Genomic DNA, 23,719 nt, shown 5'->3' on the forward strand with positions numbered 1-23,719 from the left:
CGGTTTTGTAACAATTCTTACGACTCAGGCGACCATAACAGTTGAAGAAATGCCAACTCACGCTGTGATAAATCTCTAGTCAATACAATTTGAGAAACCCCAATTCTCGCTGTGATGAATCCAATCTACAATTTGGATGTCTAGTCATTATAAAATAAATTAATTCATTGTTCATGAATTCTGGCAAAGTTAATGTACATATTGTACATACTGTACATATTGTAAACTATGTAAAAAGCATAAGACCATTGTATTTAGTATTAAGTTCCGATGTTAATAGTTTTAATTCTTGACCTAAAGATTTAGTATTAGGCTGAAGATGTCCATAACTAGGGCGAAACATGTCCCTAACTGGTGTTTTTAATTCACGTAGATTTTTAATCACTAAAAAATATATTTGTATTGAAAAGGTGGACACAATAATTTTAATCTTGAAAGTGTTTTACTTATCTCCTTAACATTCGGTGCATAGGCATTCACGTGCTCTGGGACTCTCGGATTGCACCGTAAGGAGGATTTTACACGCATACATGAAGTTTCATCTGTACAAAATGGTGGGTGTTAAGAAACTCGGTGAACATAATTGGGCCAACCGCAGAGCGTGTTGTGTGACTATCCTGGAAGCTGTAGCAGCTGGCACCAGTGTCCTGACAAGTGATGAAGCGCACTTTCATTTGTCAGGCTACGTTAATAAACAAAATTTCCTCGACAGATCCATGAGCGACCTCTCCACAGCGAGCGTGTTTCTGTTTGGTGTGCTGTCGCTGATTTTGGAATTGTAGGCCTTTACTTTTTTGAAGAGGAGGACAGAACTGTAACAGTAACATCTGATCGTTACATACAGCTGTAGAAAGGAGAATAAAAAACTTTGTTTTACACCTATTCAGTACTTAACTAGCATACAAAATTAGGATTTCATCCTTATTTTATTGACAAATTATTAAAAAAGGTGGTACATGTTTCGCTCATTTTCTGAGCATCTTCAGCTTTATTGTCATCACAAGGTTAATTAGGAACATCGATCTTGAATTTGTATACATGATTCGTCATTAGCAAACTTAAATAATACCATTTTTAATAAACCTGATTAAATATTACGTCGTTTGGTTGTGATATAGGATATAACAATTATTAACATTAATTACAATATTCTTGTATGTGACGTCAATTAGTTTGTCTAAGTGTAACAATTTTCCACATTCTATTAAAACTATGAATTTTCTTAAAAGTTTGTTGTTTGAACTTAAAATGTTTTATTAAAATCTTGAATAATCATTGTCACTTCATATAAGTTTGAAAAATGAACTACATTACACTCTCAAAACAAATTATGAGATCAGGCGCAATTATTATTGTGTTCATCGTCATAATATCTGAAACTCTAATGTGCCATGGAATATTATACATGATGATGTTCCACACTTGAAATTAACATTTGTTGAAACTTGTTAAATTCAACATTTGCTGTTATCTTATTCAAGATTTTAATATCCTGTGTAAGTGAGCAGGGCCTAGGTCTGATGGGGACTCTAAAGCTTTATGTTGATAGTTGAATTGTGATTTCTCCCAACTATGCAATGAGCTTGTTGACATATCCCCTCGACTCTTGCTTTCGTGTCTGTTAGTGTTCTCGGCTGTTTAACGACTGCCTGTCGTCAATAGTCTCTTGCAACGTACAGCTGTTACGCAACTTCTTGCAGCCAACATTCACCAACTTAGGGAATCCTGCTGTGTGGTTCCAACAATATGGTGCCACTGCACACACAGCCAGGGCGTCGATAGGTCTCATCAGAGAAATGTTTCCAGGACGTCTCGTCTCCTTACGGGGTGACGTTCCATGGACAGCCCATTCCCTGACCTCGCCCTATGTGATTTCTTTCTCTGGGGATATTTGAAGGATCGCGTCTTCTGATGTAAGCCACGAACACTACAGTACATGACCTGAAAGCTGCCATCCGTGAAAAATCAAGGCAATACCACAAGACATTCTCAAGTGAGTCATGTGGAACTTCAGGGAGAGGCTTCAGAGGTGCATCGAACAGGACAGTTGGATTTGAATGACATTATTTTCAAAACCTAGTATGTATGTGCATGTGACACAAATGGTAAACACTACTCTTTCCAACTGTGCAATAAATCTTTAAATGGCTCATTACGTTGCCAAGTTATTTACACTTGAAATTCGTCAGGTATTTCTGCCGCACCCTGTAGAGCGGAAGGGTACAAAAAGGTGACGGATAAATGTGGGGAGGGTATGGAAGCTAATAGGAATGGTAAGCGCTTACTAGACTTCTATGCTAGTATGGGATTAGAAGTTACGAATACAGTCTTCAAGCATAAGGCTATTCACTGCTACACATGGGAGGGTAGGGGCACCAGATCCATAGACTATATCTTCACTGACTTTCAATTCAGGAAATCTGTTAGGAATGTGTGAATTTTCTGGGAATTTTTTGATTATACAGACCACTATCTGATATGTAGTGAACTAAGTATCGCTAGGCCTAGGATAAAGAAAGTGAAATCTGTCTGCAAACGAATAAGGGTGGGAAATCTCCAGGACGAGCAAACTAGACAGAAGTACATGGATATGATAGTGAAAAGTTCCAAACAGTAGGCAGTAAGCAGGTTCAGGATATAGAAAGAGAATGGTTGGCATACAGGGATGCTGTAGTAGAAACAGCAAGGGGATGTCTGAGATCAACTGTGTGTAATGATGAAACATCTTGGTGGAATGATGAAATGAGGGCAGGTTGTAAACATAAAAGGAAGTCACAACAGAAATGTAGATAGGGAATTGTATGGAGATGAAAAAACATAGAGAAACAAATAATTGTTGAATCCAAGAAGAATTCCTGGGAAGATGGTAATAACCTGGAAAGACTAGGTTAAGCGGCAGAGAAACCTTTCTGAAGAGCAAGAAAGAAGGGAAAAAAGAAATGATTAGTGTTTTGGTTAAATCTGCTGAACTCATAATAGATCGGGAATCACTGGACAGGTGGAAGGAATAATTTGAAAATCTTCTCAACGTGAAAGGAAATCTTTCTGATGACATGGTGGCACTGTGAGCTTCACAACCATTGCAGTCAGCCGGAACTCTTGAAATTGCCAAACACAGTCTTTGGTGAAACGTCAGGACCATCGTATACTCCTGGACCATGGCCTACAAGCCTGGAAAATATAGACATAAATGATAACTTTTGTAATGTTGTCATCGTCATTACTTTGATTAATAAGTTTCTGGGAAGGCAGAAATGTGAGAATATTTGTCTGGTCCTTTGTCAGGATTTGTGTGACAAACTTTGAAGCATTCCAATACTTATTATGTATTGACAGCCTTTTAAAATATTGCATTCTTCTACTACTTCCCAAACTGTTGACAGGCAGTTCCAACCCACGATTTCATGAATGTTGTCAGATGAACTTTGAAAATCTTTTGATCGATATTGATCGTCCTTGAACCATCCAGACACTTTGTACAGGTCATCTGCTAACCTTTACAAACTTGTCTCATGATTTTGTACATATCTATAAATATTTTCCCTTGCTTGAAACAAATGTGAATATTCATGTGCTACTGATAACAAACATCTCAACATCGCAATGTACACGTAGTACAAACGGCTCCATGCTGATGACTGTTTTAGAAAGCTGCGGTGAACACTACACGGTTGAACTCTGGGGACACTATCACAAAATTGATTTAGTGCAGACTGCGCGCTGAGTGGTTGAGATTGAGGCGCTGGCCTTCTGACCCCAACTTGGCAGGTTTGATCCTGGCTCAGCCCGGTGGTATTTGAAGGTGCTCAAATACGTCAGTCTCGTGTTGGTAGATTTACTGGAACGTAAAAGAACACCTGTGGGACTAAATTCCGGCACTGGGGTGTCCTCTAAAACTGTAAAATGTCGCTTCATTGCGGCCAGTGTCCAGTATTCGGGAGATAGTAGGTTCGAACCCCACTATCGGCAGCCCTGAAGATGGTTTTCCATGGTTTCCCATTTTCACACCAGGCAAATGCTGGGGCTGTACCTTAATTAAGGCTACGGCCGATTCCTTCCCACTCCTAGCCATTTCCTGTCCCATCGTCACCATAAGACCTTTCTGAGTCGGTGCAATGTAAAGCAACTAGCAAAAAAAAAAAAAACCTGTAAAAATAGTTAGTGTGATGTAAAGCAAATAACATTATTACTTATTATTGATTTAGTGCATTATTTCAAAAGTTTGGTCATTTGTGCACAGGCATTGTATTTACAAAATCAACTCTCCACTGAAACTAATTATGAAAAGAATTAATAAGTCAATTCAGGTAATTGTTTGGTTCCAGGTTCTTCCCTATATAGATGGATTTAATCATGTTGCAAAAATTGCTGCTGAAGCTGATGTGGAGAATAATCTTGTAAAATCATGCGTTCAGAATTTAGTGTAAGTATTGAAGATTTTTATTTTACGTTATGTATCCATCCATCCTTAATTTTTCTCCATGTACTCTCAGTATGAAATGTGATTGTTACATTTACTTTCCTTTAAATGTTATATAGCTACAAGCCTGCTGATTTGTAATTTTTCATGAATGTTGATATCGTGATGATACAGATTGAGGCAAATCGCAGTGGGGTAAGAGGTGCCAAATGGCAGCCAGAGGCCAAGTATGGAGGCTTCCCCAGTAGATAATAGGAGAAACTTTACACTTTCTCAAGCCAGTGTATGTGATCAGATAAGGCATGTTGCAGTGAAAATGGGATACCTAAACCAACAACAATATTTCTCATTTAGACTTAACTTTTAAAGAAAAATATTTGTCCTTTTCACAGGCGCTATCTGGAGGCTGTTTGGCCATCAGAAAATGTTGGGGTGTGGTTGTTTATGAAGCGGCAAGAGACAGGGCCTGTTTCCGATAAGAAAACATGATGTCCGAAACGAGCTGTGGCTTCTAGAAGTTCAAGACTCTAAAAGGACTGACTTGGATATCTCAATATTCTGTTGTGAGAGAGTTTCATCGATACAGTAAAAGCTTGTTGAGATGTTTCTACAGGAAACAAGGAAAGGGGACGTGTTAAACAAGAAAATGCAGTATTGAAAATGTAAATGAAAACTATCTAACAGTGATAAGAAAACACATTGATACTTTTTTTCGATATGCGTGCATTTTATGTCTTGTATATATGGGTACAGTGAAAGCCGTATCTGTCGTTTCTGAAGAAGAAAGTATTAAAAGGTGTGAAAACCTTTTCCTGTGGGGCTTATGAAATAACATTGTAATCGAGCAAGCGGCTGCACAGGTTGGAACACGTAACTATCGACTTGAATTCGTGAACTGGTGGTTTCGAGCCCCTCTGTCGGCAGCCCTGAAAATGGTTTTCCTTGGTTTCCAATTTTCATTCCAGGCAAATGCTGGGGCTGTACCTTAATTAAGGCCACGGTTGCTTTCTTCCCACTTCTAGTCCTTTCCTGTCCTGTCGTTGCCATAAGACCTACCTGTGTTGGTGCAGCGTAAAGCAAATTGTACTAAAAAACAGTGTATTAAAAGGTGTGAAGAACACAACACAACAAAAAGCATTTACACTAGGGCTCATGGAAGTATCAGCGTATTATTGCAGGTTACACTCTTTGTAAAACAAATGTTACCTTCAACTGTTGTTGAGCCTTATATTTTGGACCAGTGGGTTATTAAACATTGTTTTCTGTTCACACTCTTTGACCATGAATTACTCGAAGCTTACACTCGCCCATGTGCTAGAGAACGACTTTGGTTGACATGTTGAACATGACACCACTTCTCCAATACCCAGGCATTGGTTCAGAATGACAAATTGAAGGAGCAAGATTTAATATTCGCACCAACTCTACCTGTTCAAAATGCTGGGGCCTGTCCACTACCTGAAGGATTTGTATTTTATCTTCATAGTAAGCAATTTCATGACCTTTTTCATACCCATAACTAGGCTATCTCCATGCTGCTCAATACGAAAAAATAATATTTACTTCCTTTCATTGTACAACTCAACACACACTAAATTTCTGACTGGAATGTGAAATACAAGCACAAACAGGTTCACTGAGTTGTTCAGCAATCTTAACTGCTAACTGGCAAGAATAACTAAACTTTCTTGATGCTAACAGCTTGCACCCCGATGGTGCAATTTATCCTGTGAAGATTAGGAATTCAAGAGCTTTTCCTGTTATTTTGCAACTTTCCCCAACCTGCCTCCTATGACGAGGGTTCTTGTTTGTTTGAAATCACACTCCATTCACAAGGGATGACAAGGAACATTTTTCAGGGGTGGAAAAAAAAAAATAGCACTAAGCGATAATAGTGAAAATTTGTGCCACATTAAGCAAGATATTCCTATGTATATTTAATATGATGAGGATCGGGACTTCAAATTTATGATGTGCTAAACGATAAAATGTCTTAATGAGGATCGCACTAATGAGGTTTCACTGTGTAAAGTGTCGGTGGCTCATAAATTAACTGCTGCTGATCTTTGTAGATTTTACAATTCCACACTTCTTTAATGAAATGGTATGAATTCTTGAGTAAAAAGAGAAAAAATTTTGAGTAGTGAGGGAAAATTCTTGTTTAGGTAATTAAAATTCTTGAGTAGGAAACCAAAATTCTAGGGTAGAAAAGACAAATTCTTCGATAATGTGGATCTTATGGAAATAAAAATGCAGGCAGTATTTTCAAATATTTATATTGTAACTGCAAAATTATCACTACAAAAGACAAATTGTAAACATGAAAGACAAGAAGGATATTACAAACTTTACCTCCCTGCTACCTTCATACTTTATATTTCATAATTGTAGGATGATGACAATTCCAAATTTATCATTGTGAGATTAGTTCTGAAATCGGTCAACACAAAAGAAATTTTGAAAAGAGTTTTTTTACATTTTACATTTGGCACTGGAACCCACAGTGCCCTTAATGCATCATCAACAAAGGGTTGACGATCCTCACGCATTGCCTGAAGTGCGTCTTCCATCAATACTTCTGTGTTCTTCTTCAGAATATCCTGAAGATATTTTACTGAATAGGACCTTCAGTTTGTCTCCTGCTGCAGACTGTGACAACACATTCTGCCTGTAGAAGAGCTCAGACACTGGCTCCAAAAATGTACGAGCTGGATCCCCCAACATCAGGTTGTCCAACTTTGTATGCATGTGGCCTGCCATCTTCTTTATCTCCTCCATTGCTCTGCTACTAAGATTATTTTTCAGCTCATCCAGCTCTTCCCTGACCCTGTTGCTGAAAATTCCTTGTAAACACTTCTTCAAATTCTAAAGTTTGGGATACACTTCTGCAGCAATTGGTTTGGAATTTGCCTCCAGGCTGAGCAATAGAGGTTTCATCACAGATGCTATAGATTTAACTAAACGAGCTTGCACATAGAGCACTTGTAACTCCGATTCAGTTATATTCGGCAGATGTAAAGATTATTACATGTGATAAAATTCAGTTTTGGGTCTGTATTGAAAGTATTTGTATTAAATAACACTAGTGTGTTTTTATTATTCACCCACCTATTCAATACAATGCAATCTTAAAAATTAGGACTTTGTCCTTATCAAAATTGTTAACATAAAATTAATACACTGGATGGTACATGTTTCGCCTATCAATAATAGGCATCATCAGCCATATTTTTTACCTTAGGAATAAATCAGGTACCTGATTGGAAATGACTTATGAATACTGTTAAAAACTATGTCTTGTAAAATGGATTAGAGATCGTTAAACAACTATTGCAATATAAAATGTAGTATACTATTACTTAACAATATTTGTTGTAATCTGTGGTGGGACAGAGAACTGGAACTAAGCATTGTGTGTTGCAAGAAGTAATTATTGAGTCTGGAAATGTAAATTGCTATTTACTCTTTATTTGAAATCATTTATTATAGTGTTTCTTAATATAGTTTATCTTTGGACAGTATGAACATTGCAAGATGCAAGAAGTATTTTGAAGTGAGGGTTGTATTCATATTTTATGTAACTCAAATTTTATGTAACTTGAAGATGCAAGAAGTATTTTGAAGTGATTGTTGTATTCAAATTTTATGTAACTTGACCAAATGTTAAATTGATGTTTGTAATGTGATTGAAGGATTTAAAAGGTAACTTAGTTTTGAGGCATCCTATACCACATGTGCGGTTATTGCTGTTGAAATAGGTGTTGCAATAGGAAATTTCGAGAAATTGCTAACTATCTTACTATGACCATATATGGTCATGCAATTTGATTTGCTAAAATAACGGGATTTCCTATTGGCGAAAAGAACGGGAATCTAGTGAAATTTGATCTTATTGGTCGTTTGTGATCGGGCCATTTCCGGCCTCCTGCTGGCTTCGGCAGAACGATGCGTGTGCTCAGTGTCTTTTACATCCGACCACCCTAGTGAGCGCTTGCGCTCGAGGGCTCCCCTCGGGAACACCAGTTTTTATTGGTAAGTGTTATTTCAATTCTATTTTCAATGTTTTCTGATTTCATTTGATTTTAATTTAATTCCTTTTGCATTTTGTTATTTTCTTGCTTAATGTAATGTTCAAAATCTTAAATTTAATGTGTCTGAGTTTGCCCTAGATTTCCGTTGTTTGTAATTTCAAATCTTTCACCTGCATTTTTAATTACCAACCCATGTGTAATTCTGCATACGTTAAACTTGTGTTTTACTAAGTGTTTTAAGTATCCTGATCATGTTTTCGCTTTGGTTAGTCAATCTGTATCTGTCATTGAGTTAAGCATCAGTTGCTCTGTCATCTAACTTTGTTTTTTTAATTTTCATTTGTTATTTTTAATATAGTTGTGCTAGAGGGTGATTCTTGTGAACCTTTTCTCCCCCATACCGTCATACCTTCCCATGGACCTCAATCGGATCCTGCACCTTCCACAATCCTTTCTTAGTTGTCATTATTAGGCCTGTAAGTTCCCAAGCGTATGACTTGATTTTACGTATTTAGAAGTTTTCCATCACATTTCCAAGTCTTGATGTGAAATCACCGCTGCTGTGTTGATATTTTACCTATTTCCCTATTCATATTAAGTGCCAGTATTATTATTTCCGAGTTCAGTTTTATTACTATCATTTTATTATTTTCCGTGTTTATATTATTATTGTATTATTGTCATTATTATTATTATTATTATTATTATTATTATTATTATTATTATTATTATTATTATTATTATTATTATTATTATTAGTGTGTGTAGGCGTAATTATCTCGAGTGCGGTTACATTTGTGTTAATATTTGAGTCTAAAAACATGACAATTATTTGAGGATTATGGCATAGGTGGTTGGTTCTTGATATTAAAGATGATGTGAAGATGCCGTGGTGAATGATTCTTTTCCATCATTGGACTGGAGAAACTGCAAAAGAATGGCCCATTGATCTGCCAGCCAATCAACTGCTTCCAGCTAGGAATTCTACCTTGTGGCAACATGAATTTGAAACATCCCAGCCCCGGATTTGTTTCTCCTGCAGGAACTGTCAGAAGGCGTGCCGTTTCTTTCTGGCATGGAGAAAAGTCTGCTTAATGGAAAAAACTATTTTGTTCTGGGATGACAGACATTCTTTTACCACAACACCAACCAGATTGACCTTATGTCCCCAGCATTGAGAAGAGAGTGAAGAGAGTCGTCTGGCAAGAGGAGTGACAACCCAGCAAAATACAAGGTCATGTATTGTCTGAGTTGGTTACTAAGGCCACAACTCGGTCAAAGTTCACTTTTGTGTCCTGCATTTCCTCTGTAATTGTTCGAGAACACGTCCGTCCATTCACTGCATCCAACGAAGTGACTGTAGACAGCAGAACAACAAAAATTGCCCCACCCATCTTGTCGGTTGTTTGTTGTGTACGGCTATAACAATCTCTTCCTTCCTCGATTTTGCCAAGAGAGGCAAATATTCCCTACGAAGAACATTACTTCCTACCGAGCTTGATAGCTGCAGTCGCTTAAGTGCGGCCAGTATCCAGTATTCGGGAGACAGTAGGTTCGAATCCCACTGTCGGCAGCCCGGAAGATGGTTTTCCGTGGTTTCCCATTTTCACACCAGGCAAATGCTGGGGCTGTACCTTAATTGAGGCCACGGCCGCTTCCTTCCCAGTCCTAGCCCTTTCCTGTCCCATCGTCGCCATAAGACATATCTGTGTCGGTGCGACGTAAAGCCAATAGCATTACTTCCTGGAAGTTCTCCACCACCTACAACATTCTTCTTGAAAGCTGGGTTATCTGCCTTTCCAAGGGAATGTTAGCTAATATAATCATCTCTACGTTCAAAGAGACAAAATCCAGTTTGGCCAGCTAATAAAGTCATAAATAATGCAGTTAAATTACCTACAAGTTATATGTCACAACCAACATGTAATAGTGAGTACATCCCACCACAGAGAGGGGCATCCACTTGTAAAATAAGGGCCAAATCCACTTTTGCAACACAGTTCGCACCTGCGACTCCACGGGCTTGGGAAAAGCGGAAGGAGGAGAAGAAGAAGAAGATTGAATATTAAGGATCACTAACTACTGCTTGCAGCTTAAGTAAGAGGTTAAAATGACTAAATTGTTATCAACAAGGCGCTTTGAAACAAATAACATTAATTGTCATACTTTTGAGAATTACTAGTCATGCTGCTTTTACTTCACCCATTTTTCATTAATTTCTGATAGAATGTTTAGTTAAAGAACAGCTTAGTAGAAAAACATCTAATGTAAATTTAGTCCATATGTTACTGCTTTTTAGCAACTGTATTGTGCACTGCAGATGCATCTTTTGAGTAAAGTTTTAACACGAAAGTGACAGATCTCTGTTATATGTTACTTGGTCAGACTGCAACAAAACAAACGTGCAATAAGATACCGATATTGCATTCTTTATACACCCGATACCGTGTTTAGGGCTGCCCAGTGCATAAATAGGCCGTCACTTGAGCGAGGGAAATAGCGTGCAATCTCTACTTAAGATATTTTGTAGATAACTGCCTACAATCCTTAACCCACTCTTCCACCAAAGTTGGAGGGTTGTTATGTTGTTACATCACCTACAAAGAAATAAAAGTATTCACAAGAATATAACAATTGGATGTTACGTACCTTTGCTCCTTTTGAACATTCAGCCGCCTGCTGCTTCCGGGTTGTGGCGGCCAGAAATGTACTTTTTTTTTTTTTTTTTTTTTTACACCTTCAGAAGTTTTCCATGGTATTCTTTTATAGCAAAAGCTATAGAGCATTAGTTTTCCAGACCTCTTCATTCCATCCTGTGAGAACTGTTTTATTCGTTCATCTAAGCTCACTTTCAGTGGCACGGTGAACTATGCCGATAAACTTGTGTGCGTACTTATCCGTGCTACTGTTCAAATGGAATTGAACTGAATGGTTGATGAGCACTTGAAAACAAGCCACCCCGTAATGCAATTCTTCAAGTATGAATCACAGAATTAACAAACGAACGACGATATGTTACGTTCCTGCGCCTCGGTCGTTAGGATACGAACTTCAAATGCTAATCACAGAATAAACACAAACACCTGTACATTTGGATATTTCTGTATATCTTTTATCATCACCAATGATGTTATGCCCCCACGCCTTGAAAACGTTTTAATAAAAGTTATTAACGATTTAATGCATGATTATTTCTGTAGTTGTGATAAATTTTGCTAGTAAATCTAAAAATTTGTAATGGAGCTGAAATGTCTAAATTTCGTGAATAGATAGTGTAAGACATGTCCTATATACCTTTCTCCCATCATATTTAACACTTTTGAAAATTTTCTGTTACCCGATGCCTGCGAGGGCATAAAGGGAAAAGAGAAAGAAGAAGAAGAAAATTTGATGAGTTTTGCGAGTCGTGAAATTTGAGTGTTCCTGTTAATGAGTGATGAACCTTGGGCACATAGGAATGCTCAGAATGCATGTTATTGGTTTCCTGAAAATCTGCATGCAAATCACCAAGTCTACCCCTTAGTCCCATTTCCTGATACAGGGTTGGGATGAGCTGAGATAAAACTATATTGAATATTTTTTTTTACTACTGGTTTTAATGTTGCACTTACACATGAAAGGTTTTCAGCAACAGGAGATGGGAAAAGGCTAGGATTAGGAAGGCAGTCGCCTTGGTTTTAAGGTACGGACACAGCATTTTCCTGGAAAGCAATCTTCAGGGCTGCCGATGGTTGCATTAAAACCCACCATCTCCTCAATGCAAGCTCACAGCTGCGTGACTCACTCAGTTGACACGTTTTTGTGGTCAGATGCCCTTCGTGATGCCAAGTGTGAATTCGGAGTGCTATGTGAATGATATTTTGCGATCATTCGCTGAAGTACTTACACAAAAGAAAAACTACAGGCATACATCCTGCAGGACAACGCATTAGCTCACACATTGGTTTGTTCAGTGAAATTGTTCGTGAGATTTTTGATGGAGTATGTACTTGGGCCCCGTATTTGCAAACTAACTGCTTGTGATTATTCTCTGTGTGGTACCATCAAATAGAAAGTGTACAGGAACAAGAGATAAGTGTAGTAAGCAGTTTAAACCAAGATGAATTGCAATGAGAGTGCTGCTATGACTTGTGCTCCAGTACTAATGGTGAACATTTTCAACATCTCTTGTGAAATACAGGTGAGACTCCAGCGCATCACGTTATGGCTCTCCTCCGCGTGTGGTGTTGAGCACATAGGACCTGCTTCAGCCCGTGAATTCTCCCACGAGTTGAGATTGCCTCACCTTGTAGCTTCAATTAAATTGTTGCTATGGTATATAGGGTGTATGAAAGACTGCCCCTATTTTCAAAGATGTGTAATGCAAAAGCAGTAGTGGGTTGATCAAGTTTAACTTTCAGTTTCCACAATTTTGATCTCCTTTCCTCTAATTTGTTAGAAAAGGATTAATGATACAATTAATTATTCAAGCGTGCCTTTTCCAGTTATATTTAATCATTAATACATACATACATACATACATACATACATACATACATACATACATACATACATTATCATTATAGACTGTTATGCCTTTCAGCGTTCAGTCTGCAAGCCTCTGAGAATTTACTAAACGTCGCCACAATCTTCGATTTGCAACTAGTGTTGTGGCCTCATTTAGTTCTATACATCTTATCTTTAAATCGTTAGAAACCGAGTCTAACCATCGTTGTCTTGGTCTCCCTCTACTTCTCTTACCCTCCATAACAGAGTCCATTATTCTCCTAGGTAACCTATCCTCCTCCATTCGCCTCACATGACCCCACCACCACAGCTGGTTTATGCGTACAGCTTCATCCATCGAGTTCATTCCTAAATTAGCCTTTATCTCCTCATTCCGAGTACCCTCCTGCCATTGTTCCCACCTGTTTGTACCAGCAATCATTCTTGCTACTTTCATGTCTGTTACTTCTAACTTATGAATAAGATATCCTGAGTCCACCCAGCTTTCGCTCCCGTAAAGCATAGTTGGTCTGAAAACAGACCGATGTAAAGATAGTTTCGTCTGGGAGCTGACTTCCTTCTTACAGAATACTGCTGATCGCAACTGCGAGCTCACTGCATTAGCTTTACTACACCTTGATTCAATCTCACTTACTATATTACCATCCTGGGAGAACACACAAGCTAAATACTTGAAATTATCGACCTGTTCTAGCTTTGTATCACCAATCTGACATTCAATTCTGTTGAATTTCTTACCTACTGACATCAATTTAGTCTTCGAGAGGCTAATTTTCATACCATACTCATTGCACCTATTTTCAAGTTCCAAGATATTAGACTGCAGGCTTTCGGCACAGTCTGCCATTAAGACCAAGTTGTCAGCATAGGCCAAACTGCTTACTACATTTCCACCTAACTGAATCCCTCCCTGCCATTTTATACCTTTCAGCAGATGATCCATGTAAACTACAAACAGCAAAGGTGAAAGATTACAGCCTTGTCTAACCCCTGTAAGTACCCTGAACCAAGAACTCATTCTACCATCAATTCTCACTGAAGCCCAATTGTCAACATAATTGCCTTTGATTGATTTTAATAATCTACCTTTAATTCCATAGTCCCCCAGTATGGCGAACATCTTTTCCCTCGGTACCCTGTCATATGCTTTCTCTAAATCTACGAAACATAAACACAACTGCCTATTCCTCTCGTAGCATTTTTCAATTACCTGGCGCATACTGAAAATCTGATCCTGACAGCCTCTCTGTGGTCTGAAACCACACTGGTTTTCATCTAACTTCCTCTTAACGACAGATCGCACCCTCCCTTCCAAGATGCCAGTGAATACTTTGCCTGGTATACTAATCAATGAGATACCTCGATAGTTGTTGCAATCCTTCCTGTTCCCTTGCTTATAGATAGGTGCAATTACTGCTTTTGTCCAATCTGAAGGTACCTTACCAACACTCCACGCTAATTTTACTACTCTATGAAGCCATTTCATCCCTGCCTTCCCACTGTACTTCACCATTTCAGGTCTAATTTCATCTATTCCTGCTGCCTTATGACAATGGAGTTTATTTACTATCCTTTCCACTTCCTCAAGCATAATTTCACCAACATCATTTTCCTCCTCCCCATGAGCTCGGCTGTTTGCAACACCACCGTGATGATTTAATCATTAATTAATTAATTAATTAATTAAGGCATTTTCTAAATATAATTTATACTGAATTAGTTTTTGATGGACTAAATAGATTGGAACATTAAGTTAATTTATTGAATTCACCACCTAATCAATACACTAAGTCTTGTCTTAGTTGATTTACTTTGGCATGTTAACTAAAATGGTACATGTTTCACCTTGAATTTAGGCATCATCAGCCATTATCTTAACCTGAAAATAGAATCAGCCACCTGATTTACATATACATGAAATAAAACATTTTTTTTTTAAACATTGGAGAGACTTGAACTAAAATTAACATATGGTAACAGACTTGTAATGAAGTTGGTTTTAAAGATATTACAATGAGTGGGGAAATATACAATTGGTGAAAGTAGTAGTGATATTGACATTAGAAGGCTTCTATTATAATTAAAATGAACAAAGCAACAGTCTGTCATGAACGAGTGATAGGATTGCTAAAAAATTATGTTGGCCAACCAGCAGTTACAACGAAAAAGATGATAAAAATCGTATTTTATAAATAATGTAGAATAAAATAATAATGAAATATGGTCATGTGACCAGCAATATTTGTTTTACAAGAGATAAATCTAAAGTCAAAGGCATATGGTGATGTGGTTCAGTTTGATAAAAAAATACGAAGTTGAAGTTTAAGAGCGATGTTTAAATAGGACCTTTATGGACCATCTCAATTTGATGAAATGCTGCAATGTTGTTAAGAATGTGGGTTGATTGACATTCAAGTCGAAACGGAAGTGTGACAGTTGAATCTGTAAAAGGAAACCAGAAACGTGGTGTTAATTGAGTGAAAAAATCGTAATGAAATGTTAAAATGGAAATTGTGTACACTTACCATTAGACGATGGTGAGGGTATTTTGTTACGTTATTAACTGAACGTTATTGTCGACTGTCGGCTTCTTACTACGAGTGTTATAGCTGTATGTTTGAGTTGGAGGTGGAACTGTTTGCGAAGGCGTGACTATGGGCTTGTTTGTAGTACTTGGAGGGGAGCTACTATTGGCGGGAGAGAGAGAGGGAAGTGTAGTGCTGCGCGTGTTATAACGGTGAGATGCTGTTGGAGGAGCGATATTACAGTACGTGTGGCTAAGGGACTATTGGTTGCATTTGAATTAGAGGTACTGGCTGTGAGGGGAAGGGAGGGGAGTGTATTAGTTGTAGAGGAGGTAGGAGGGCTTGTTGATTTGAGGTTGAAAATTTTTAAGAATATATTGGTGAGGGGAATTGATTCTTGTAATAGACATAGTCTGTTCGTACAAGGGGCTTTTTTTATCAATGATGTCGTTTAAGTTCTTATCTTTGTTGAAATGTTGTTCGAGGAAAATGAATAAATTTTCATACTCAGTCATAAGTTTACTTTTGTCGACTTTTTTGAGGATATGGAGGTCTTGTTCTATTGTAGTAAATTTATGTCCTGTGTCCCTTATGTGGTTGGCCGTTGCGGAAAATTTGTTATGTCTTTGTGCATTATAATGCTCGGCGTATCTGGTGGAGAAGCTGCGGCCAGTTTGGCCAACATAAGAAAAATTACATGTGGAGCATTTTAGTCTGTATATATCTGATCCAGAGTATCTATTGTCTGTGATGTTAATAGAGTAATGATTAAAGAATAAATTACGATTAGTGTTTTTTGTTGTATAGGCTACTTTTACATCGTGCTTCATTAGTGAATTGGTTATAGGATAAAGACCATGGTTATTGGTGAATTTAGCGTATTTTGGTTTAACGGGGTTCAATGGGGTTAAATTTGTAGCTAATTTTAATTTGGTTTTGTTGATGATTTTATCAATTATATCTGTGTTAAATCCGTTGAATTTAGCTATTTCTTTAATGCATTGTAATTCTTTCCTTAAATTACTGGAGGACATAGGGATTTTTAATGCCCTATATATTAGACTGTGATAAGTGCCTTTTTAATGTGAGTTGGGTTAAGATAATGGCTGATGATGCCTAAATTCAAGGCAAAACATGTACCATTTTAGTTAACATGCCAAAGTAAATCAACTAAGACAAGACTTATTGTATTGATTAGGTGGTGAATTCAATAAATTAACTTATTGTTCCAATCAAGTATCATCAATACGGATCATGAATGATATTTATCACATGTAATAGGACTAAAGAGACTCACATTGCTATCCTTTCCTTCTTTTTTGTTTTTCCTGTGTTCCTGTACTTTTACCACCTATATTTATTGTTGTCTTATGTTTTTTCTTGTATTTATCCAGCTGTCTTCTTATCGTACACTAATCCCACATCAAGACTGAAGATCTGTGTACGAGTGTTGATCCCCACTCTCAAGATGTGGAGGTTGTCCTCGTCTCCCTCTTCCCACACTCACCTACCACTGTTTTCCTCTCTCAGTTTAATTACAAAGAGATGTCTCACCACGTTATCAGTCACCACTGATCTGCATTTAGGTCAGTCGCTCAGGTGGCAAATTCCCTATCACTTGTTTACCTAGTGTCTTCTTAAATTATTTCAAAGAAGTTGAACATTTATCAAATATCTATTGGTAAATTATTCCAATCCCTAACAACACTTGCTGTAAACAAATATTTGCCACCAATTTATCCTCGTAAATTCCAAATTTATCATAATTTTGTGTGTCCTTCCTACTTTCAGAAACACCACCATGCCATCTGTTCACAAACAGCTCGGAACATGCCACGTATTCGACCAGCTCGTCTCCTCACCCCAAGTCTTCCTATCCCAAAGCATGCAATATTTTTGTAACACTACTCTCTTGTATAATGGAGTAGGTAGGGTCCACCTATTCAATTCAAATTTTAATGAGAAATATGTTTTATATTATCATTATCTCAGGACTAGTTTCGACCTGTTAAGAGGTCATCCTCAGCTATTTACGTATACAAATTGGCAAAAATGAATAAAATAGTAAATGCTAAAAGAAGCTAAAATATGCATGAACACAAGTGTGTTGAAAAGAGTTCATAACATCTTCATGGAATCTGTGAATCACTGGTTGTGATGAAGTAATATCTTTTTAAAGGCTTTTAGGAATATTAGTATAATATGTATGTATGTCTTTAGAATTACCTGAGTGGTACAATCTTGGGTTGTGCGAGTCACTTTTTAATTGATTTTTGCCAATTTGTATATGTAAATGTCTGAGGATGACCTTTTAGCTGGTCGAAACTTGTCCCGAGATAATGGTAGTATAAAATATATTTTTCATAAAAATTTATGTCAGATATGTGGAGTAGATACTCCATTATACATCATACCGAACAAACATGAATTCATATTTTATGAGATAATTGGCGACCAAGCACTCAATGGCTTGTTATTAGTTAAGCTTAAAGACAAAAATAGCCAAAATTGGAAAAGATACAATTTTCCTTAAACAGTGTTTAGTGAACAATTTGATGCCCAGTTTCCTCAACTTATTCCACAATTTATTATGTTTTTGGGCACTGAACACAAATCAGAACATATTTTCTAACCAAAACTCTGTTAACCCAAAAATTAACCACTATGCAGGTTCAGATATTTACAGACTCAGTTGTTCACAATGTAATTGTTCGTATATCAGACAAACTGGCTGGAGCTTCCAAACTCAATATTTAGAACACTTCAACGCCCAAAAACATAATAAATTTTCCGCAGTGAGTACCCACACGAGGGACACTGGCCACAACTTCACCACAATAGAACAAGATTTTAAAATCTTAAAAAGAATTGAGAAAGGCAGACTAATGACCTATGAGAACCTATACATCTTTCTAGACCAACACTTCAATAAAGACAAAAACCTCAATGATGTAATAGTTATAAAAAGCCCCCTTTATGATCAAATTCCCATTTTGCTTCAAAAAATGAATTTTCAAGGCAACAACTTTTCTAAAATCTTTAATACCACATCAACTAACTCTCTCAACACGTTGACAGACACCCCCCTCCCCCCTACCTCCCCCATTCCCACCAATTCTCCCCTATGCAATGACAGCTAGCCCATAACTCCTCCCTCCCAAGCACTTCCCCCTCCACTACGACCTCATGGATACAATATGAGAAGTAAGAACCATTAGACCTTCAAAAACACAACAACACCCAACACAAATAAATAACATCTCAACTGCATATAGTAAATAGACATCAACACTATCCACGTAATTTTCGGGACCATAATCCCCACCCCTCTTTTTTCAATCTTAATACCATATCAAACAGCACTCCCAACACATATACAAGCTCGCCCCTCCACTCTACCTCCCATATTTCCGTCAACTCTCCTCTGCGTGTGAAGCCCATAGTTTTTCCCTCTAAATGCTCCCCCTTTCACCATGACCGCACAAACACATGCGTGGAATACTGGCTGAGCTTCCTTCATTGTCAGTCAACTCTTACCCCGAACAAGTAGCTCCTCAGCGGCATATCGCGTATGTAATACTAACATTTACTCTTCTTTACTTACCTAGATCTTTTCTTTTAAACACCAATTTAGTAATAATATCTTGATTACAGATAACTTCCACTCCATCCACCACAGCTTTTAACAACACGTAGTGTACTTTCACATTTGATCCCTCCACTGCGGATTACGCCAAATATAAACTCCATTCTATTTCACTAGGCCAGCATCACAAATCAAAACTTCGTCCCGATGTTCTTCATGCTTTCAGTTACGACAACACCTCCGTTTAAAGTCTCATCAACCATCTCACGCTGGTATATTTCACATAGCATTCAAAAAGTTATCAAGAACTCAATTTAAGAGAGTGATTCTAACCCCGCAACAACATGTTCCTTGAAACAACCATTATCAACAGATAACGGCCGTCATTGTTGCTATTCACAATGCACCATGTACTTAACGACCTTTCTTTTCAACTACACCGTAATTAAGCCTAATCATTACACACCCAATCAAATTTCCTTCCACGCCAGCCAAATTCACTGTTGCTTATGGAGCCATATTCACGAACCCGGGACTTCAACCAGACAGCTTTCAGTATGACTACTCTCCTAATGGAGCCTCATTTGGCAATCTCAAAAAACGTTGGAATATTTTTCCTAGCATTCCAAATAAGTATGAACTGAGGTCAAACCACTGCTGCATATTACTGTGTAGCTGCCTTGTCAATACTGTGATCATCAACCAACGGCAGAAATTATTGTTATGCACATTGGTACCAGACATTTTGTATCCTTTCTCCCCAAACTGCTCCCATGCTTTGTAATTTCCTAACTTTTCTAATAGAGTAGTGTCAGTGATTCATGTCAGACCACCACTGCTGAACACTGTTAAAATGCCCTGTGGTCTTACGCATTGGTGCCAACTACTTGTATCTTTTACCTTAGACTGCCCCCATGTAAATATGTCAATATAATCCTTTTTAACTCCATATTATCACTGAAAATTGTTTTTCTCATTGACTATCCCTACTGTAATATGTCAATATTATTTCTTAGTAATTACAATTTAAATACAAATCAGGCACCTGATTTTTGCCTTGAGGTAGTACTGTGACTGATAATGCCTTCAATGAAAGGTGAAACATGTATCATATGGAAATGAAGATAAATTCCTAATTGTTTAAAATTTTAATGTATTGAATTATAAACTAATAAGCATCCTACATATATTACCTTCAATACGGATCCATAATCATAATCACTTGCAATGAAGTTTAAGGAAGCGGAGATTGTTATCAGTGGAATACTGTGTAGGAGGGACACTGACTGGAAGTTGATTGGGGATTTAAATGAGACTGGGAGTGAGATTTCTAGATCCTAATGAGTGGGAAGGAGATATGGATCTGCGTTCAGATGGCCTTCACTTAAACTGCAGTGGTACATATAAGTTAGGAAAGTTGTTCAGAAGGGTTATAGGGAGGTACACTCAGGGAAACGGGGTGGCCTAGGGAGCGGTGATAAGGGAACAGGGAACTGGAAGTCAAGTAGGGATGACATAAAAATGTTAGTGTCGAACTGTAGAAGTATTGTAAAGAAAGTAATAGAATTAGGTAATTTAATAGATATTTACTCTTGCAGATATTTACTTACCAGATATTGTAATAGGAGTTCAATCATGGCTGAGAAATGATATAATGGATGCAGATATTTTCTCACGGAACTGGAGTGTGTATTGTAGAGATAGGATAGGAATGGTAGGAGGGGGGGTATTCATTCTGTGAAAGAAGAATTTGTAAGCTACAAAAAAGTTAAAGATGACAAACACGAAATTCTAGGTGTAAGGCTCATCTCTAAAGATAAAAGGCAACTTGATGTCTTTGGAGTGTACAGACCAGGAAAGGGTAGCTCTGACGCTGATTCAGAATTATTTGATAAGTTAATCAGTCATGTGGAAAACGATATGGAAAGGAATGTGATTGTAGCGGGTGATCTCAATTTACCAAATGTCAATTGGGAAGGTAATGCAAACGACAGGAAGAATGACCAACAAATGGCGAATAAGTTAATACGAGAAGGGCATCTGATTCAGAAAGTGATGGAACCAACTAGAGGAAAGAATATTCTGGATGTGGTGCTGGTGAATCCAGATGGGCTCTATACGACCATTAAGATGAAACCCAGCCTCATCCGAAAAGAACACAAGCTGTGGGTTGAATAAACTATCATTCAGTGATGCAAGATTTTTTACTTACTTACTTACTTACTTACTTACTCCATGGCTCTACGGCCGTTTAAGGACCTTGGCCTCCTTGACCGCAGCTCTCCAGTCGTCCCGGTCTTCAGCACGCCTACGCCACCTCCTGACTCCAACGGTCCTCAGATCAGTCTCCACATCCTCCAGCCATCTCATCCGGGGCCGACCTCTCCTTTTCCTGCCCCCAGGGTGTCCTGTCAGTGCTTTCCTTGGAAGTCTTCCCTCCTCCATCCGTCGTACATGCCCCAGCCATCCAATTCGTCTCATTTTGACTGATGTCACCAAGTCTGGCTCCTTATACAATAATCTTATTATTTCTTCATTTGTTCTGATTCTCCATAAATCTCCCTCCTTCACCGGTCCAAATATCTTCCTCAGTACTTTCCTTTCCCATACATTTATCTCCTCGCTGTGGCCTCAGTCAATACCCATGCCTCACTCCCATAAATAAGCACTGGTTTAATTATTGTTTTGTATAGAGTCAGTTTTAATTTCCTGCTTAAGTTTTTACTTCTCAGAAGGGGATACAGTGCCCTGTAGGATCTGTTGGCAGCCTTAATTCGATTTACAATATCTGTCTCAACTTTATTTTCTGATGTTATTACTGAGCTAACATATGTGAAGCTATCTACTGCTTCAAAGGTGTAACCATCCACTTGGAGTTTTTCAGTGTTCCTTCGATTTCTCTCCATTACCATATATTTAGATTTAGCCTCACTTATCTCCAAGCACAAGGACCCAGCCGCATCTTTCAGCTCCCTCAAGGCAGTTGTAAGTGCCTCGTTACTTCTAGCAGATATCGCCACATCATCTGCATAAGCCAAAATTTGGATCATTCTATTGTAAATATTACCACCCAGATTAGTAGTTACTGATCTTACAGCTTTCTCCAACACTAGATTAAATAACACTGGTGATAAGGGGTCTCCCTGCCTTAGGCCTTCTTCGGTTCTGAAAGATCTTGGCAGACTTCCCTGCACTTTTACCTGACTTTTGCTGTTCTCCAGAGTAATCTTAGTCAATTTTATTAACTTCTGTGGGAATTTAAACTGCTTCATTGTTTCCCACAATGTCGATCTCTTAACTTTGTCATAGGCTTGTTTAAAATCTATAAAAAGATGTCCTAGTCGAACGTTATATTCATATGTCTTTTCCAGAGTCATTCTCATGGTGAAAATATGGTCCATCATCGATCTTCCAGGTCTGAAACCAGCCTGGTACTCCCCTATAATCCTTTCTGCTCTACTAACAACTGTTTCCCATACCTTTTTAATTATCTCATGTATTTTCTTCACCAACACTTCTCCTCCATGTTTTACCATTTCTGCCGTTATGAGATCATTCCCTGGGGCTTTAATGCTCTTCAAAGTTGTTTTATAATTTCTCTTATTTCTTCAATCTATGGTGATCCCATATCATCTTCATCCTCATCTCCATTCTCCTCATTCCTCTCTTCCCCCTCACACTCATCTCTATATTCACCCTCCTCAGCTCTCTCTGAAGTTTCCATACAGTCTGATCCTTCTCTTTCTTCATTTATTGGTCTGACAGAAAGTAATGTTTAATAATGTTTTGCCCATTTTTCCAGAATTTGTTCTTTCCCAACAATGAGTCTATCAGTCTCATCCTTAAGCATATTCACTCTAGGTTGTTATCCCTTCTTTACTTGTCCAACCCTATGGAAGAATTTTCTACCTTGTTTGTTTTCAAAATTCTTCTGCATTTCGTCCACTCTCTCCCTTTCTTCTATTCTTTTCTTGTTCCTTATCAGTGTCTTTGCTATTCTCTGTTTCTCTTTAAAGACTGCCATATTATTTCCAGTGGGTCTCTATAGCATTCTTTCTCGGGCAAGATTTCTCTCTTCCAGAACCTTATCCACTTCGTCATACCAGTTATTTCTACTCTGTTTCCTTCTCTCTCCAAGTACTTCCTGCGTCGTCGTATTTATTGCTAGCTTGGTTCCCTCCCACATTGTGTTGATGTCCACATCTCCGTTTCTGCCCATCTGTAGCTTTCTTTGCAGCTGGTTTCTATGCTCTTCCTCCTCCTTCTCATCCCTTAACAGTTCTACATTATATATCTTGCTCTGCTCAGCTCTGTCCCTGGGTTTAATTGCCAGTCTTTCTCGGAACTTGATCCTCACCAGTATGTGATCTGAATCACTGTCTGCACCATGCATGCTTCTCACATCCAATATAATGGACGCATGTCGCGCATCTATCAGCACAGGGTCTATCTGGTTCTTAGTCAGACCATCCGGTGATATCCATGTCTCTTTATGGATCTCCTTATGGGAAAAACATGTGCTCTTAATCACCAGCTCCTTGCTAAAGGCAAAGTCAACCAATTTCCACCCGTTTTCATTGGATTCTTGGCGTTTACTCTGATATCCTGCCACTGGGTGGTTTTCATTCTCTTCGCCTACTTTGGCAGTATA

General features: G+C 38.1%; 1 protein-coding gene across 1 annotated transcript in view; it reads left to right on the plus strand.

Moving 5' to 3' along the window:
• LOC136864819 (GATOR1 complex protein NPRL2) overlaps window positions 1-23,719 on the plus strand; it is a 210,314-nt gene that overhangs the window by 111,671 nt on the left and 74,924 nt on the right. The window contains exon 6 of the mRNA XM_067142259.2: window positions 4,326-4,423. Coding sequence (XP_066998360.1) covers window positions 4,326-4,423 — 98 coding nt within the window. The remainder of the gene's footprint in view (window positions 1-4,325; window positions 4,424-23,719) is intronic.

Source organism: Anabrus simplex, chromosome 2, assembly GCF_040414725.1.
Source record: "Anabrus simplex isolate iqAnaSimp1 chromosome 2, ASM4041472v1, whole genome shotgun sequence".
NCBI classification, from domain to species: Eukaryota; Metazoa; Arthropoda; class Insecta; order Orthoptera; family Tettigoniidae; genus Anabrus; species Anabrus simplex.